Genomic DNA, 13,010 nt, shown 5'->3' with positions numbered 1-13,010 from the left:
TATATTTTGCAAATAATGCAAATCAATGAATATGTACATTTATGACATTTTTTATTAGAAGAAAAAAAAAAAAAAACACAATCTCATGTGTGTTTCACTCGTAAACCCCTGGGGTGTTGTGTCGCCTCTTTCCAGCACAGGGTCTGCCGTAGCATTGAGATGCAGCTTGGCAGGCATTTAAGATAGACTGCAAGTTTCTCCCTTCACTGCTGCTGCACTCAGTGACCTGTACGTGGGTCATAAATTGCAGCACAGAATGCAAAACAACAAGCCCTCCTGCAGCAGTGCACTCAACACAGCCTAACAATCAATTTAATGGTGTGTTAGAGAAATAGTTCAGCCAAAAATGAAATATCCGTCATCATCATCATCACCTCATGTCGTCCCATATGATTTTATTCCTTATTGTGGAACACAAACCAGAATAAAAGTATCACAAAGTAGTCCATATGACTTTTTCATTTTCATTTCACTTTCTTTGTGTGACGAGCAGATGATGACACATGGATAGATTTTTCATTTTTGCATGCACTGTTACCACATCTTGTATTGCTGATAAAGTTTGTTTTCAGACCACAGGCCTGTCAGACCGAAGGACTTTACAACTGATGTAACATCTGGGTCGGACTCGGCTACGCTGTTGGTGTAAATGGGTTAACCCACATTTCACAGCAAGTGTTCATGGCCTAGATCACAATCGGGACTAAACCAAGATTTCATGCTGCGTGGACTGGTAACCAAGGTTGTAAGTCATATATTACAAACACAATTTGCTCTTTGTGCCTTTAAGAAAGTTTGTTCATTATAAATTGGTCAAATACGACCAAATACGGATTTCTGGTGTGCCAGGGGTACTGTGGCTTTTTTGATAGCTGCTTGGATGAACACAACAACAACAAAAAATAACAAAAAACATTAGCGCTAAATAGAAAGTGGCCCTTGGCAAACCAAAAGTGAGCTTCAGAATAAATGAATCTAATCATATAAAGAGTTTTCGTTGCTATGATCAATGGCTGTGTGAAACCAGTAGCGTAACCTCATCATTCTTGAAGATGCAGTGAAAAAAATGCCTGTCTGTAAGACAATTTTGTTGAAAGTTTGTTAGAGCTTACCTTCTTACTATTAAATGCAAATCAATTAATCATATTTAATCCTCTGTTTCGTTTTGAAAAATAAAATAAAATAAAAAATCAAGCAAGCTATTGTTTGGCTTCTCAGATCTTAGCTTAAATTTTTTTGGAGTGCATCCTGACTTTCAAATCATTTTTAGATTATAATTACTGGTATGATAAGGTATATGAACATTGTAATTAATTTTTTTTTTTTTTTTTTTTTTTTTTTTTTTTTTGATAAATGTGAGATTGAAACCGAGGAGTCAAAGTCTAATGGTTCTTGAATGCTTTGATGTTATTAAGAGAGAACCAGTGGTTTACACACCATTTCTGCAGACACTGCAGATGAGAGGTGTGAAGAACAACTGTTTTTCTTTAAAAAATAGTTTAGTCATGTATTCTTCTTGATGAATGCTGATATGTTGTCAAATATGAAGTTGGTCAAGAACATGCAAAGATCTTGGTATTTTTAAAGTCCTTTAAGAATAGTTCACCCAAAAGTGAACATTTAATCATCCTCAGGTCATTCAAGATGTAGATGGGTTTGTTTTTCATCAGAACAGATGTGGAGAAATTTAGCCTTACATTATTTGCTCACTAATGGATCCTCTGCAGTGAATGGGTGCAGTCAGAATGAGAGCTGATAAAAACATCACAATAATCCACACCTTTTCATTCCATCAACTTTAAACTGTTGCTTCTGGCTAAAATATGAGTTATCTGTCCATAACATTGCTTTCTTCAGTGAAAACATTTTCTTGTCTGAATCAAGAGAGAAATGTGCACAGATCAAGCACTGTTTACAAGTGAATACAGTCTGAAACAAACCGTTTTAACAGTTTTTTATGGATTTTGATGTGAAAGGACAACATAGAATGGACTTTTTTACTGGAGGAAACCTTGCAGAATTTGCTAAATGTTAGTAATTTTACCAAAATAAGAGGAATCGTACAAAATGCATGTCATTTCTTATTTAGTACTGACCTAAATAAGATATTTCACATAAAAGATGTTAACAGTCCACAAGAAAAAAATAATAGTTGAATTTCTAAAAACGATCCCGTTCAAAAGTTTACATACGCTTGATTCTTAATACTGTGTTGTTACCTGAATCATTCACAGCTGTGTTTTTTGTTTTAGTGATTTAGTTGTTAGTTGTTTTGTTTTAGTTGTTCATGAGTCCCTTGTTTGTCCTGAACAGTTAAACTGCCTGTTGTTCTTCAGAAAAATCCTTCAGGTCCCACAAATTCTTTGGTTTTTCAGCATTTTTGTGTATTTGAACCCTTTCCAACAATGACTGTATGATTTTGGGATCCATCTTTTCACACTGAGGACAACTGAGAGACTCATATTCAACGCATTAAAGGGGTCATCGCATGCTAAGTTCACTTTTACATGCTGTTTGAACATTAGAGATGCAAGTTAGACAAGAATTGAGCGATTGAGGTGTTGTGTTGCTGGATGTAATAATGAACATAGTGGTCGTCATTTACTCCCAACATCTGAGCTACTGGTGGGGAGTACTTCCACACTTCCTCAGTGTGAAAAGATGGATCTCAAAATCATATAGTCATTTTTGGAAAGGGTTCAAATATGCAAATATGCTGAAAAACCAAAGAATTTGTGGGACCTGAAGGACAGCAGGCAGTTTAATTTTTCAGGACAAACAAGGGACTCATAAACAACTATCACTAAACAAAAAAAAAAAAAAAAAACAGCTGTGGATCATTCTGGGGAACAACACGGTATTAAGAATCAAGTGTATGTAAACTTTTGAACAAGGTCATTTTTATAAATTCAGCTATTATTTTCTTTGACTATATGTAAATGTCGTTTATGTGAAATATCTTATTCAGGTCAGTACTAAATGAAAAATAACATGCATTTTGTGGGATCTCTCTTATTTTGGTAAATAATTAACATTTTCCAGATTCTGCAAGATGTATACTTGTATTTTGGCCAGAAGCATCGGTTCAAAGCTAAAATGCCTTAATGATGGATTTGTGTCTTACAAACATGCAGCTTTTCTCTTCACAAGACATGTCGTAATAGACAGGAGTCGTGCTGATTAATTGTGATGTTTTTATCAGCTGTTTGGACTCTCATTCTGACGGCACCCATTCACTGCAGAGGATCCACTGGTGAGCAAGTGATGTTAAATCTGTTATGATCAGGAAAAAAAACTCATCTACATCTTGGGTGAATAAATTTAAAGCAAATGTTCATTTTTGCATGAACTGTTTCTTTTAAACGTGAGATAAAAGCAGAACAATTTACAAGAATAATCAATATGTATGCTAGTAAACTTGCACACTTATCATGAGGTCCAGAAATGTAGTATAAGTGGTTGGTTCATTCCTCTAAAATCCCTGAGAGCACAAAGTACCGAGACTGACCCTTTCCAATTGACTCGGTAGGAATTTTCGTCCAAGTAAGATAAGCAGCAATCGAGCACAGATCCAGAGATGCCAATCGCAGCCAGTGCGGAGGTCAACAGTCTGCAATTTAATGCATTAAACACGGCAGACAGAAGACTGAATCAAGACTGATATCAAATCTTGATTAGTATGACCCTGCAGTGTGAGCTTCACTAGCAGAAGACTATACGTCATGATTCATCTGCAGTAAGTGCACCTCATTGCCACTGAGAAATACAGGCTACAATACAAACCCTAGCTGTTTTGCAGCATAACATTACAACTGGGATGTGGTTTTGTTTTGTTAATGCAATTATTTTGATGTTGCAGCACCTTTTTAACATCCATCAGAAAAAAAATACAGTAGTACTACTGAAGTGACACTGCAAAAGTAATATTGATTTTATTGAATGCATGTTAATAGATGGCCTGAGAAGAGTGTAAATAAGTCTATTTCTCACATCTAAAAAAAGAGGTTAGAATCAAATATTTTTAGACTTAACTATAAGAAAGCAGAAAATGTTTATTGACACACATAAGGTTACACACTAAAAGTAAAATAAAAAGTTTTAAGTGCGAGCATGGGTTGAAGTCGTGGGAGGAGAGTGTGAAGGTAACATATAACTGGTGTTTCTGAATATGCTCTTTTTGTTCCCCTTTATTTTTTTAAAAACACTGGTGTTATTTAACCAAACCGTCTGCCTTTCCCTGCCAAGGGAAGCTGTTAAGAAAAAACGTCTCAACTAGGTAAATATCAGCATGCTTGGTTTATTATTTGGTTCATTATTCATTAGTCATTTTTGAACAGTTTACAATTACTGTGCCTTTTATTATATAAATGTCTTTGTGTGTGTGATAGAGTGTGTATGAATGTCGATCCTCATCTTTCTTAAGCATTTTAGTTGGCAGATTTTCCAGAGACTTTAAGTGCTGCACCTTATTCATTTATTTGATGTGAAGGCCTCATCACTCTGTTACTTGTCTTAATGTTACGGATTTTAATTTATTATCCCTATCTAGTCTTAAACTGAAAGTACTTTAATTGAATCATTTTTGGTGGCTTAAGGGTGTCTGTTTTTTTAGTAGGTATTTTGAATGACAGATCACTATGCATTTTTTACTTGCATTGTGGTTTGGACACACTTTAACGGAATATACACTACCAGTCAAAAGTTTTTGAACAGTAAGATTTTTAATGTTTTTGAAGAAGTCTCTTCTGCTCACCAGGCCTGTGTTTATTTGATGCAAAGTACAGCAAAAACAGTAAAATATTTTTCTAGTTAAAATAACTGTGTTCTATTTAAATATATTTTAAAATGCAGTTCATTCATGTGATTTCAAAGCTGCTCAAAAACATTTATTATGATGTTCAAAACAGCTGAGTAGATTTTTTTCAGGTTTCTTTGGTGAATAGAAAGTTCAGAAGAACAGCATTTATCTGAAATACAAATCTTTTGTAACATTATAAATGTCTTAGCACTTTTGATCAATTTAAAGCATCCTTGCCAAATAAAAGTCACAAAAAATTATACTGACTCCAAGCTTTTGAATGGTATAGTGTATGTTAAAAAAGCTTTTCATTTCAGATAAATGCTGATCTTCTGATCTTTCTATTCATCAAAGAATCCGGAAAAAAATGTACTCAACTGTTTTAAATATTGATAATAATAACAATTATTAAAACAAATGTTTCTTCAATATCAAATAGCAAATCAGCATATTAGAATGATTTCTGAAGGATTGTGTGACACTTAGGACTGGAGTAATGATGCTGAAAATTCAGCTTTGAAATCACAGAAATAAATTACATTTTAAAATATATTCAAATAGAAAACAGTTATTTTAAATAGTAAAAATATTTAAAAATTGTACTGTTTTTTCTGTACTTTGGAACAAATAAATGCAGGCTTGGTGAGCAGAAGAATGCAGACTTCTTTTGACTGGTAGTGCATGTTAATTATGCTTTTTCAAACCTTTTTATCTTCTGCTTCCCACTTACATGTTTGGAATTCTTCTTGTAGTATAACTTGTGCCAAATATAAAAATAATATTTGCAGCCTGCATCCTTCTGGAGTTGATTTTATTATTTTATCCACTCGGATGTCATGTAAAAAACAAAGCACTTTAGTGACTGTCTGTGCAAGCACAACCCCACAGCTGGTATTTGACATATTTATTGTTTAATTATGTGTGAGGCACATGAAAAGCAGAGTGTTTCCCGGTGTAGTTCAGTGATGGAAACTGCAATATTGGAGAAATAATATATTTTTTGCACTTTAAATATCTAGTGTCTTTAATGCGGCATCATTTTGTATCTTGCAAGAAGTTGCAGTGATCCATCAACCGGCAAACTAAAGCATTAGTACTCTATATGCGCTTCATATTCAAATGTATGCACGTTAAGTTGCCTAAAATTCATAGAAATTGAATTTGATGCAAGTATTTGACCTCAGCATTCATGACAGAGGAGTAAATATCTGATTTTAGAGAGAAACAGCTCTCTCTCTCCATATGATAAATCATGTTTTTGCTATTGTCATTTGGTTATATTTTGTTATATAATACAAAGACATTCAGATATTTTTACATGTTAGGTATCCAGACAGTTCTTGGAGCACTATGTCTTTTTATCCAAATCTAACTTCAATAAATCAGAGTGTTATAATTAAAATCCCTCTTTATTCTACTCATTTTCTCTCTCTCGTTCAGCCTGCAGTGCAAATGGCTCCCCTGCTGTTGCTCCTCTATCTTCCCATTGCCCTCTGTTGCGAACAGGCCCCCGGCACCGAGTGCGAAAAGCTTCCTTTCGTACCCGGGCATAATTTAGTGGGAGAAGGCTTTGACATTGTGCGAATGAAGACCACCGGAGCTTTCGTGGTGGATGTGCGGACGTACATGAGCGGAGGAGAGCATGGCAACTGCACTCTGTGTGATAACAAATTGCTCAACGAGAAGCAGAAGTTGCCCGCTTCTGTGGTTGACTGGCGTATCAAGGTGCAGTGCCGCCGCAGCCTCAGCGCCAAGACGTATGAATCGGCCAGCTCAGTTCTTCAGGACACCACAACTTCAGCCAGTGCTAGCTGGAAGGTCGGGCTAAGTGTGCCAATGGTGGCTGGTGTGGCTGTTGGTGGGACTCATTCGCGTTCAGCTAGGTTTGCCAAAAGCCACGCGTCTCAAGACAAGTACTCCTTCACAAGCCACACCTTCTCCTGTCGCTACTACTCGTAAGTCTTGGTATTTATACAGTTGAGATCAAAAGTTTATATGCACCTTGCAGAGTCTACTAAATTTTAATTATTATTTAAAAGTTTACATATGCTTGATTCTTAATACTGTGTTGTTACCTGAATGATCCACAGCTGTTGTTTTTTTTTGTTTAGTAATAGTTGTTCATGAATACCTTGTTTGTCCTGAACAGTTAATCTGCCCGCTATTCTTCAGAAAAATCATTCAGGTCCCACAAAATCTTTGTTTTTTTAGCATTTTTGTGTATTTGAACCCTTTCAAATATTTTCAAAGATTTTGAGATCCACCTTTTCACACTGAGGACAATTGAGGACAATACTCATATGCAACTATTACAGAAGGTTCAAACGCTCACTGATGCTCCAGAAGGAAAAACGATGCATCAAAAACTGGGGGGTGAAAACTTTTGGACAGGGTGTAAACGTTTTCTGAAGGGCTTTTCAGAAGACAAAATAAACATTTACCCTGATTTTCAAATTCAAAAAGTTTAAAAAGCTTAATGCATTGTTTTTCCTTCTGGAGCATCAGTGAGCGTTTGAACCTTCTGTAATAGTTGCTGAGTCCCTCAGTTCCAAACGTTTGACCTATGTGTGTGTGTGTGTGTGTGTGTGAGAGAGAGATTTTTAGACCGTTTGCCATCATTTCTATTTAAATACACTCTTTAAAGTTCTTTATTGGTTCTTTATGGTTCCATTAAAGGTATAGTTCACCCAAAAATGAAAATTCTGTCATTAATTACTCAGCCTCATGTCGATCCAAACCCGTAAAACCTTCCTTCATATTTGGAACACAAAAATAAAATAAAGCATCCAGAGAGGGTTTTCTTAGAAGAATAATTTTGGGTTCCCTAAAAGACCTTTTAGTTAATAGTTCTTAAAATAACAGTTTTTTTTCTTAGTGTGAAGAAAATTTTAATTCTAAAATTTTATGTTCTAAAGGCCCGTTTTCCACTGCAAAGAACCTTTTGTGCAATGGAAATCTTCCATAGATGTTAAAAGTTCTTCATGGAACCATTAAGAACCAATAAAGAAGCTTTATTTATAATGGTGGAAAAAGGTTCTTTACAAATTAAAATGTTCTTCACACTAAGAATAAAATGTTTTTTTCACTGATAAGCTCTTTGGGAACCAAAAATGTTAAGTTTTTTTAAGGTTATTGTTAATTGACCCTTTGCAAACAGCTTGATTGACAGGCATAACGCCAAATCCGCCATTATGTCTGACAAACTAATCAGACAGGACAGTAGATTAACTTCGGTGGTTGAAATAAAATAGGTTCTGATATCCATTCATGTTTATTTCGTGTTTTAAGACGATCAGTTCATGTGTTGATTGATCTAATAAGGCAATACAGTAATCTGTTAGGACACATTAAAGAACCACAAAACAGTATTTATGTTTGAATTTCTTAAAACATGACAACATTTTAAAGCTGATCTGTCTTGTCTGTCAGAGTGTTGTCAGTTTCCTCTTTGCTCTGCGATGTATTTTTCACTGCGTGACAACATGATGTGTAGTGTGAAAGCGGCATTGTTCGTCAGACATAGCAACAGTAACTAAGGAGGTTTTAGCAAAGGGTCAATTGAGAAAATTTCACACAAAAAACAAAAAAAAAAAACAGATAAAGGCCACTTTTAAACTTTAAGGTTCTAACTCTGAATAGTGAGGTGAAACTCTATGATTAGTTGTCTGTCTCAGCTCATTAAATATTCATGAGCCTGGTACAGTCATAACGACATTCAGATGTGACACTTCGTTTCAACGCCGGTGGAAAATTGTTACAAATTTTGCAAATATATTTGCTGGATTGAAGAACAGACATAAAGTATTATTATAAAACGGATAGTTCCGGTCCTTGATTCGGATCGGTTGAGGCACGTTCAAAGCTGTTGTAAATTACTCTATAACTCGTTTGCTCGGCAACCACTTTGTTGCAACCACAACCGTTTCTGAGGAACTACATGGTTGGACGAAAGAATAATGTTTTTATTAATGTCATTACACTTTATTTGCTCTGTTTTATTTTTTAAAACCTCAGTAAGTACATGGAATAACCATTTTATAAAAGCAAAAAGTCTCGTGAAGCTGTGGTTTACAGTGAATTGATAACAGCTAAGGGGGTTTTAGGCACTCCGCTTCACATTGTGCCTAACAACGCCCCTTAGCTGTTATAAATTCACTGTAAACCAAGGCTTCATGGGGCTTATTTCTTAATTTTGCAGCATTTCAGCAGATTCATTTATAATTATGCAAGTTGTGGAAGTTTTTTTCTATGTCATTGTAAAAACATAAAATAGGTAATTGTGGGACAGTTTCTAAAAAACAATAGAAACCATCACATAAATTCTAATGGTTTCCACTACAAATACCAGTAGAAACATTACAAACCATCAACTTTTAACCAATAAAACCATTTAAAAATGGTTTCCTGAAGTGTGCTTTGGGACATTTTCCATTAGGATTTATTGGTTTTAACAAGCCACCAATAGAAAGCAACCAATTACCAGTAGAGACCAATTACAGTTTCCATTAAACCCAGTACAATTTTCATTATAACCAGTAAAACGATTACTAATTCTGTGATGGTTTCTATTGTTTTTTTCAGCATGAATGGTGAGATAAAAAGCTGGAATTGTAAGATATATCAAGTCACAAGTAGAGATGTAAATTCAGAATTGTTACAGATAAAGCTGCATATTTAAAAAAAAAAAAATACAATCAAACGATTTTGAAGTTGTGACTTGTAAGAATTATGTGATCTACACTCAGAAAAAAAGAAACAAAAGCTGTCCCTGGGGCAGTACCTTTTCAAAAAGAACACTTTTGTACCTTTAAGGTACTAATATGTTCATTTTAGGTAATAATTTGTGGCTTTAAGGTACCAATATGGACCACTTTTTTTCTATTTTTCACTATTTTTCTTTTATCCCAAAAATCGTTTAGGATATTAAGTAAAGATCATGTTCCATGAAGATATTTTGTAAATTTCCTACCGTAAATATATATCAAAACTTAATTTTGAATAGTAATATGCATATGCATACAACTTTAAAGACAACTTTGAATCTTGGCCAAATATTGTCTTAACAAACCATACATCAATTGAAAGCTTATTTATTTAGCTTTCAAATGATGTATAATCTCAATTTCACAAAACTGATCCTTATGCCTCGTTTTGTGGTCCAGGGTCAAATTTAGGTACAAAAGTCCATCCCAGTGACAGCTTTTGTACCTTTTTCTAAAACAACAGCAGAGCTATTGTAAATACTGTAAGTCTATACCACACACAGCCTTGTTTTAATCTGCCAAAAAAGCAGTATGTTGTCTAATCTGACTATAAATGTCTATAATCACCTGTTTTTGGTTGTTTTTACTGTATGGCAGAAGCAAGCTTCCATGCTGAACAAAGTGAAATGCTTTTCAGGATAACCCAGGATTACATTAGTCTGAGGTTTGGACTGACACTGAAGTGTGAAAACCCAAACCCAAAGTTTTTTTTCTCTTCTGTCATCAGATTTCGTGTTCATGCTCATCCTCCACTGACCAAAGAATTTATGGGCTCCATCACTTCACTCCCTGCTAAATTCGACAGCTCGTCAGAAAGCGCGTACAACCATTTCATCTCGATCTACGGGACGCACTTCTTACGAAGAGTCGACCTAGGCGGCCGTGTGCATTCAACCACCGCTGTGAAGACCTGCCAGGTTTCCATGAGTGGTCTGTCGGTTCACGACGTGAGCAACTGCTTATCGGCGGAGGCGGCCGCCGTCATCAAGGGCGTGAAGGTGAGTGGGCAAGCAAGCTACTGCAAAGGCAAACAGCAGAAGCTAGAGAGGGGCAACAGCTTCAGCGCCTCCTTCTCCGACCGAACCACTGAAATACTGGGCGGCAACGGTGAGCAGCAAGACATCCTCTTCAGTCCAAGCAACGTTAGTGGTTATGGCGTGTGGCTCAGGTCACTGAAGAAAATCCCTGGAGTGGTTTCATACACCTTGAGCTCGTTGCATATGCTGGTAAGAAACGACCCGGCTAGACGTGCCAGTCTTCAAGCGGCCATCAGCAAGTACATCACAAAAAGCGCCATATCTACTGCTTGCCCCTCCAAATGCAAATTGGGACATCGTAGCAATAGCTGCGCTTGCAAATGCAACGGTCATCAAAGTGTTGATAGCAACTGCTGCCCGAGTAAGCCAGGAGTGGCCACGTTGACCGTGATCGTGTTGAACGGCAAGGGATTATGGGGAGACGTGTTCTCTAAAACCGACGGTTATGTTAAGGTCTTCTATGGAAACCAAGCACATGAGACCCCTGTGATTTGGAACAACAACTTCCCTCAGTGGAACCACAACATCAATTTTCAAACTGTGGATCTGACTCAAAGAACGTAAGTTAATGATAGTTTCCATTTCGGTCATTAAATGGATGAAAATGTTTGTTGAAATACCATATCATGTCTGTGCTTATCTTACAGGCCCTTGCGATTTGAGGTGTGGGACCGTGACAACCGGTTTGATGATGATCTATTGGGAAAAGGTGAAGTTATCCCAACACACGGAGCCAAACAAGAAAAATCGTTTAAGTTAAAGCACGGCTCTTTTTCGATTTCCTACACTGCAATGTGTGGGCCGAGTCTTACAGGGTCTTTCTGTGAGAAATATGCTCCTACGCCGGGCGGTGATGGTATTTTAAGCTATTACCAGCCCTTTGGTGGAGAACAGCCCACTTTGTTTAAAAAATCCAAGGGTTTTGGAGGAAATTTGTCTTTCCTGTAATAATACAACAACTGCAGACGTTCTAATATAAGCTATTTGAGATTTTTGCAAAGATTGAAAACTGTTATTGTAAATCAAATATCATTGACTTATTTCTAGAAAAATTTACAAAACTTGTTTTAATAGAGCAAGAACGGTAAAATTCTGAAATATTTTTACTTTTTAAAATAACTGTTTTCTATTTGAATATATTTTAAAATATAATTTATTCCTGTGATTTCAAAGCTGAATTTTTAGCATCATTACTCCAGTCACATGATCCTTCAGAAATCATTCTAATATGGTGATTTGCTGCTCAGAAAACAGTTATTATTATTATGTTGAAAACAGCCGAGTAGAATTTTTTCAGGTTACTCTGATGAATAGAAAGTTCAGAAGAACAGCATTTATCTGAAATAGAAATATTTTGTAACATTATAAATGTCTTTATAATCATTTTTGATCAATTTAAAGCATTCTTGCTAAAGAAAAGTATTAATTTCTATAATTTCTTTCCAAAAATAAACAATTATACTGACTCCAAGCTTCTGAATGGTATAGCGTGTAATGTTACAAAAACTTTTTATTTCAGATAAATGCTGACCTTTCTATTCATCAGAGAATCCTGGAAAAAAAAACCATACTCAGCTGTTTTAAATATTGATAATAATAATAATAATATTAATAATAAATGTTTCTTGAACAGCAAATCAGCATATTAGCATGATTTCTGAAGGATCATGCGACACTGAAGACTGGAGTAATGATGCTGAAAATTCAGCTTTGATCAAAGGAAAAATTAAATTTTAAAATATATTCAAAGAGAAAGCAGTTACTTTAAAGAGTAAAAATATTTCAAAATTTTTCTGTGTTTGCTTTACTTTGGATCTAATAAATGCAGGCTTGGTGAGCAGAAGAAAATTCTTTAAAAAAAGATTAAAAATCTTACTGTTCAAAAACTTTTGACTGGTAGTGTATACATTTGTTTTAGAAATTCATATGTACAATAACCACCATATCAAGATTAAACAAAAAAATGAATGCTTTCAGATGCAATATAACTTTTTTGACAAAGAAGATCTAGATTTTGTCTCTAGTGCTCATTTCAGTCAAACTTTAGGTTGGCAGCTGCTTGTTTAATGAAGTCTTATATTTTTGAGCAATAACAACAAACTGTAATGTCACAAAAATAGCAGGAAAAAGATAAAACAGAGGTTCTGAGGAATCATTAAAGTGTTTTTTGGAAAAATTAAAAACACTGTTAGATTAAGTATATTCATTCATTGATGTTTTAATTAAAATTAGCCACTTTCAAGGCATGCTGGCAAAAACCAACAACATGAAGAAAGCGGTACCTGTCACCTCTCTACGACTTTCTTCAGTCACAGAGAAATTACGTTTTTTGAGGAAAAACATTCCAGGATTTTTCTCTATATTGTGGTGGCCTATGGGTTAAAGGTCCAAACTGCAGTTTCAATGCAGCTT

General features: G+C 35.3%; 1 protein-coding gene across 2 annotated transcripts; it reads left to right on the top strand.

Annotated features, from left to right (window-relative positions):
• The first annotated feature begins 621 nt into the window (after positions 1-621).
• prf1.3 (perforin 1.3) lies at positions 622-12,280 on the top strand. Of its 2 annotated transcripts, none has more exons than XM_051137086.1 (4): positions 622-745; positions 6,239-6,753; positions 10,289-11,158; positions 11,246-12,280. In XM_051137086.1, exons 1-4 carry the CDS (start codon positions 719-721, stop codon positions 11,544-11,546), a joined length of 1,713 nt encoding a protein of 570 aa, XP_050993043.1. In that variant the 5' UTR covers positions 622-718; the 3' UTR covers positions 11,547-12,280. The 2 variants fall into 2 exon arrangements, with proteins under 2 accessions (XP_050993043.1, XP_050993044.1); XM_051137087.1 differs by lacking the exon at positions 622-745 and adding an exon at positions 4,191-4,276.
• The last annotated feature ends 730 nt before the right edge of the window (positions 12,281-13,010 follow it).

This window comes from Labeo rohita, chromosome 19 (assembly GCF_022985175.1).
Source record: "Labeo rohita strain BAU-BD-2019 chromosome 19, IGBB_LRoh.1.0, whole genome shotgun sequence".
Taxonomy (NCBI): Eukaryota; Metazoa; Chordata; class Actinopteri; order Cypriniformes; family Cyprinidae; genus Labeo; species Labeo rohita.
Note: the sequence above shows the minus strand (reverse complement) of the source record. Positions and strands in the feature narration are given on the sequence as shown.

Bases quoted from the DNA above. Each gene is read 5' to 3' on its own strand.
- prf1.3 (XM_051137086.1), top strand. From the start codon at position 719: ATGCTGCGTGGACTGGTAACCAAGGTT. The intron at 746-6,238 runs GTAAGTCATATA...TCTCTCGTTCAG, and splicing joins GTGGACTGGTAACCAAGGTT to CCTGCAGTGCAAATGGCTCC. The intron at 11,159-11,245 runs GTAAGTTAATGA...CTTATCTTACAG, and splicing joins GTGGATCTGACTCAAAGAAC to GCCCTTGCGATTTGAGGTGT.